We start from the raw sequence: 5,997 nt of genomic DNA on the forward strand, positions 1-5,997 counted from the left end.
TGTTCCTGTACAAGAATTGATGACAATGGCAGTTTTGCACATATTTCTAAAACAAATATTTTTGGGAGGTATGGTAAAATCTAACAATAGTACAACACACTGCTTGTGTTGATATGCAACATTTTAAAATATTATTCTGGAAGTGATTATAAATTATATGTGTTTTTACATCAAGAGGTATACTAGTATACATATGTGATAGTTATGAACCTTTACAGGTATGAGATCCACAAATAATTTATTTACGCTTGTTAATACAAATACAACAAATATCCATGATTTGGCACAGGATAATTGAAGAGAACTACAACTACCTACATGCATTGCGCGGGGAGCGTGTCATCACGTGGGGCGGGCATTTAAATATCGCCGATTGGAGTTTCCTGGAACTGTTGTCAGATTACTAGTGTTATGATGGAGGCTGCAATGAGACATCGCGCCTTGTACAAGGGAACGACCCCTCCATGGAAGGAGACCTACAGGAAGGTATCCCGTTATAGTACACACCTAGTTCTTGTCCCGATGATCGGTGTTATGTTCCCGACCTTACAGAACTCTGTATCCGGCCCATATTTGTAGACGTTATCCGATGTACAGTGACATAAGTGCTGGACTAGAATGCATTGTAATGTGTTCAATGCTATTAAGCCAGCAGTAGAATTTTGGAGGACTGAAACAGTTTATAACATATTTTGTGCTATACTCTGGTGTCTTGTTACTTACAAAGTCCGCTTGTGTTGATAATGGTATAACATACGTGTGTCTAATGCAATGTACTCTTTCTATTCATTTATATTGGTAGAGATGTGTCGAAAGACTGAAGGGTAACCGCTCTAGACTACTGGATAAATTTCGTCAGGTTGGGGAAAGGGTGAATGCAGGTATTGGTGGCTCCTTTCTAGTGCAGGAAGTTATGGAGGAGGAATGGAAAGCTATGCAATTTGAAGACGGTAGTCTGCCCTCTCTCTGGAAAAAGGAGACCTTCTCTCAGGTAACCACTAGCACTTTGAGTATCCTTTCGCTTTTCCCTGCTTGCAAATACACTATGAAAATAGCTTTGTTAACACACAATGGGGCACATTTTAAAACTCACAAGGGGGTATTCGTTGTCGGTGGAAACGCCGAATATCTTGCGATCTGTGGAAAAACTGTTACTGCGGTAATTTTCTCGCTGGATTTCAGCTCGTGGCTCCCTGAGCCGCGAGCTGAAATCCAGCTAACTACTACCGTAATAACGGTAGTAGATTTTACGCGCCATGGAAACGGCACAATTGAATATGCCTTGCAAAATACGAAAAATAGTTATCAATGCGATAAGGATTGAAAGGGATTGAACTATTTGGCCATATTTATTAAAAAAAGCAACACAAGAACGGCAGTTCTTAAACTGCTGTTCCTGTGAAGTGGAAATCATACTTACCACTGCTGCTTCGTTCCCGAAGCAGTGTGCGGTCAATGGGGCTCCTCTTCTTACTCCAGTGCTCATGCGCCGATTGAAACCCTCTGGCATGCGCACAGACATCTCTGTTCTCGCTCTGCAACTATAGTTGCAGAGAGCGAGCGGTGAGTGACAGGGAGGGATCATGTGATCCCTCCACACATGCGCTGTTCGGAGCAGAGCTGACAGCACTGAAACCTTTTAATCATGCTGGCGTACATTAACATGTTTGAAAACTTAAATTACATTTATTGTTAAATAGCATTACTGAGCACTCCCCATACATTGTTATGGGGAGTACTCAGTAAAACGATATGAGATGCAAAGCAGCAGATATCTGATATCTGCTGCGATGCTACTATCATAAATAGCAAATTTGTGTTTAATCCCCGTAAAACTGTTGTTTTCGGGGATTTTACAGGGGGGAAACCTTTGATAAAAAGGCCCCAATGTGTTATTTGCACATTTTGCATACTTCAAATGTATTCCTTTAAAATGCAAAGAGCTGTGTAATAGGATATTGGTAGTCGTGTGGCAGGAAATGCCTGTGTATAGTTTATAGCCCCAATTCTCCAACCCACCCCCAAATCAATGTACAGAATATATTGATGCTGCATGTTGTACAATACTAACTATGCTTTCTAGTTGCCATATTTGCTAATTACTTTGTGTGGATGATGATGACGACACGCATCCATCCTAATAACTCTATTGCATTTTTAGGCTTTAGGCATTTTACAGGATTCTGATGAGTTGGTAACACTGGAGGAAATCAAACAAGAACTTCTATTAGAAGGTAATTCTTGCAGTTATAATCTTTAACGCTTCTAGATCTTATACACATCCTTCAACCTTTTGTATAGAAAAATATAATTTCATAATATTACAACCTGTGTATCCCTAAAGTATTTGCATTTATTCCAAGTTACCCTGAAAGTATAAATGTGTGATGTTGTAGTTAAATGTTTAATAACCATAAACCTTGCTGTATGCAGTTGTTTAATGAAACACCCATCTTTAGTGCTTAGAGGATACTGTGGCATTAAATTCATTGAAAAGTAAGGTTTGTTTACTCCATCTAAGATGTTCACTTATCTGGCAGAGCAAGCAATGGTGGAAGAAATTGAAAGCATTATTCAGTTTGAAGAAGAGTGCTTGGATTCTGTAGTTGGACTGAATAATGTGAACCAGATAGTGTGCCCTGTGTGTAATCGGTAAGTTCTTGATTCACATTCTGTTACAGAGATTACTTTTAGTGTGAAATGTTCAAAGCTAAAGGAACAAACAATGAATGTCTTGCAGGAATAACTTGACTGTCACAAGTTGCTTTGTCTTATGCCAGTGTGGAGTTTACATCAAGGTAAGGTTTTTTGTTTTCTTCTAGTGCTGTTTGTTAGTGTACTCTGTTGTGTGTCCCACGTCGCTGCCCATCCTATGTTTATGCCTTATTAAATTGTTTTGCATTATCATTTATTTATTTTTGATGCACAAATTAATATGGTGCTTGTCCCCTAAAACCTAACTCTTGATAGAACCTGCAGCATGGGTTCCAACCCCAAGTCCTTCCCCTTACAATTGATGCTGGTATAGTCATAGGTGGTGCTGATTTCTAAATCCCACAAGAGGTGAAGCCACTGGCTAAAATTAATTGTTGTCCATGGGGCAGTTGCCTAAAGCTCTACCTGGTTGGGAAGTTGAAATGTCAATACAATGGGATGCTGCATTCAGTATATGTCCTCACTAGGGACATATGAATCTTGCCTTATGGCTTCATTCCAGCACCTGTATTGCTTGGTAACGTGACATCTGTTCACTCGGCTTTAATGAGACACTGCACTAATTGATAGGTTAATTCAAACTTCAGGAGTGGAGGCCTGATGAGGTATTTTTCTTGTAATGTATTTATCGGACATGTTCCACCAGTGTCTGTAGAAAACCTTTAGAGCCTTCTGTTGGGTTATTTTAAACTTGTTCTAACCTCACTTGTATAATATTATGCACACATTCAGTCTCAAGGCATGAGCATTGAAAAACTGCGGGCGTTACTTGATGGAAACCTGTCGGCACACATGTATAGCTGTTCTGAACAGCCGGTGTTTTCAGTGGTTCTGGGTGCAGAGGGAGTGTCCAGTCTATTCCTGACTTGCTATGTAAGTATCGTCTGTTTATTCTTATACTGTTTCACATATACATAACGTAAAGCTAATGGTGCCATATTATACCTTCTGAGACTCTAAAAGTAAAAGTTTTATCCATCCATTGGTGCAATGGTTTGAGTTTTGCATATGTGGCAAAACCACCTGTGAAAGGCAGGGTCTGAGCAGCTTACTATTTATATAGAACTTCTTGAGTTTTTAATTTTTATAATAGTAGGGTGTAATGATGGGCTACTTGTTACAATAATACAATGACTCTGTACAGCTATTACAACTTCCAATATCTGACACTTTTGTTTTTAGGCTTGTGATGCAATGTCTGTCATAATCTAGTATGAAACTCCACTTCTGATGCTGAGGACATGATCGGCTCCAAAATCTTATATTTTCTTTGTACAGTTGACACAATGTAAATGTTTTTAAATTATTAAATAAAAATTGTTACTTTTTCAATACACCAAGCTTGTGGCTATATAATGTGACTTATCCTCTTCCTCTGTCTGAGTAACATCCCAAGCGACTACTGGAAAGTAAGTGTGCTATGGAGTACTTTGAGGAAACATAATGTGTTTAGTTCTGCTTTGGAAAGAAGTGGACGTACCCAAGCAGTATAACATAGGGTGGGTCAAGAAATATGTAAACTATTTCATATGTCAAAAAAAATGTATTCAAGATTTAAGGATCCTCCATTGAAACATTGTTTCTGTCAGCAGTGTCACACAGTATGTCTTGTAAATGTGTGAATTGTAGACAATCCTGCTTTACAAATGTCACTTGATACTTGCACCCTTCAATCCCAAGAACTTGCAACTGCTCTTGTTAAATGTGCCTTTAAAAGACCTTTCCCCTTATGTGCCTCGGTGGTGACGAGATGTAGACACTACAATTCTGATAGCTGACATGTCAGTGACATGTAGGAAATGTAGACTTGCAGAGAAAAGTGAAGTTAAAGATTTGCGACAGATTGGAATAGCAGAAGTTTAATGCTTGTCAAATAAAAAGTGTAAGTCATTTTTATAAACACTAACTTTGGCTACAGATAAGTGTTCAGAAGACAGACCCCTATGCTTTTTATTTTAGCTTTTGTATTAACAGTTCTAACTTATCCTGGAGGCAGGCAGTCCCATCGCCCTCTTTAAGACCAGCAATCTCACTGTTGAAAACTTAAATGACAAGAATTAAACTTCCAGCATTCCAATCTGTAGCAAATTTTCACTTTCTATGCAAGTCTATTTACTACGAGTTGTTATAACGGCTATCAGCATTGTAGTTTCTACATCTGTCATTGCTAATTCATACCCCATCCATGTGCCTGTGTAATGACCTCATGGATTCACTTTCCAAGGTTATATTTCTAATGGGGGCACTCTAAACATTAAAATAAGCTGATCAGTTTTTCCTCAATCCTTGTTCTTTGCTGACATATGGAGATTGCTCTCATCACATCTAGTACATGTGAAGGCTTCTCTGTTTTCTGCTTGTAAGCAAAATGCTGGCAAGGTAACTTATGGATCTTATATATGAAAACTAAACAAAAAAAAGTGGATTTATTCTTAGTATCACTTCATCTGGGAAATATTCATTTACTCTTTGCACCATAATGCATGGGTTTTTCCAATTTTGTCTAGCAGAAGAGTGCCATCAGGAATACTTTCAGAAGCCATTTCAGAAAAGCTTATTGCAAAGGCTCAAACAAACTTACTAGTAAATCCAGTAAAAGATTAAGTTCCCAGCGTGCTATATATGTCCTAATTCTCAACTGCCTGGAAGAACTGTTATTAATCCTTTCAATATCATCTGGCAGATAACTAAATTTTGTAACTAATGAACCACTTTGTTTTCTCACTTGGAACAGTTATGTGGTAGAATTGTTTTCTTCTGAGCAATGGCTACTATTTGTACGCTTAAGTGCTACACCCTTATGTAATGGTTACTAAAAGTGAAATGTTGTGTAGGCCAAACATGCAAAGAAGTATCTAAATACATTTGACTTGGTTGATAGTTCCACTACTGACTAAGGTAACTGACAGGTTTTCTCCTGTGGTGGATGTGGACACAATAGATGTGGGGATAGGACCATGCACTCTCACTCTGAAGTGCTCCTGCCCCACCATAATATCCAAGACCCAAACTCTGGCGAAAATGAAGTTTTAGGAATGAGCCTTTTGAGCAAGAAGAGCCTGGTTTGCAATAGTAAGGAACATACCTTATTCTATACCTGGACAGAATTAAAAACAATCAGGAAATTAACCACTTGAGTACTGGTACATTAATCACTGCTCTCTAGCTGTAAGAGAAGGAAAACCTCTAGTCAATGACACTGGAGGAATATACTTCCAGTGTAGCCAGGATTAACCAATGGTGACAGTTATAGTAAACTTGTGAAGACATAACACTATAGCT

At 38.5% G+C, this 5,997-nt stretch overlaps 1 protein-coding gene across 2 annotated transcripts; it reads left to right on the forward strand.

The window, feature by feature from the left end:
• Positions 1–357: 357 nt before the first annotated feature.
• Positions 358–4,049, forward strand: RPAIN (RPA interacting protein). 2 transcript variants are annotated; one of them, XM_075194961.1, is made up of 7 exons: positions 358–486; positions 803–991; positions 2,162–2,234; positions 2,541–2,652; positions 2,741–2,798; positions 3,448–3,588; positions 3,898–4,049. In XM_075194961.1, exons 1-7 carry the CDS (start codon positions 412–414, stop codon positions 3,925–3,927), a joined length of 678 nt encoding a protein of 225 aa, XP_075051062.1. In that variant the 5' UTR covers positions 358–411; the 3' UTR covers positions 3,928–4,049. The 2 variants fall into 2 exon arrangements, with proteins under 2 accessions (XP_075051062.1, XP_075051060.1); XM_075194959.1 differs by having other exon boundaries at positions 3,448–4,049.
• The last annotated feature ends 1,948 nt before the right edge of the window (positions 4,050–5,997 follow it).

Source organism: Mixophyes fleayi, chromosome 2 (genome assembly GCF_038048845.1).
Source record: "Mixophyes fleayi isolate aMixFle1 chromosome 2, aMixFle1.hap1, whole genome shotgun sequence".
Classification (NCBI taxonomy): Eukaryota; Metazoa; Chordata; class Amphibia; order Anura; family Limnodynastidae; genus Mixophyes; species Mixophyes fleayi.

What these genes read in the sequence shown, in the direction of transcription:
- RPAIN (XM_075194959.1), top strand. Translation starts at nt 412, where the DNA reads ATGATGGAGGCTGCAATGAGACATCGCGCCTTGTACAAGGGAACGACC. An exon ending in ACAAGAACTTCTATTAGAAG is followed by an intron (nt 2,235 to 2,540) that starts GTAATTCTTGCA and finishes CTTATCTGGCAG; the next exon opens with AGCAAGCAATGGTGGAAGAA. An exon ending in GTGTGCCCTGTGTGTAATCG is followed by an intron (nt 2,653 to 2,740) that starts GTAAGTTCTTGA and finishes AATGTCTTGCAG; the next exon opens with GAATAACTTGACTGTCACAA.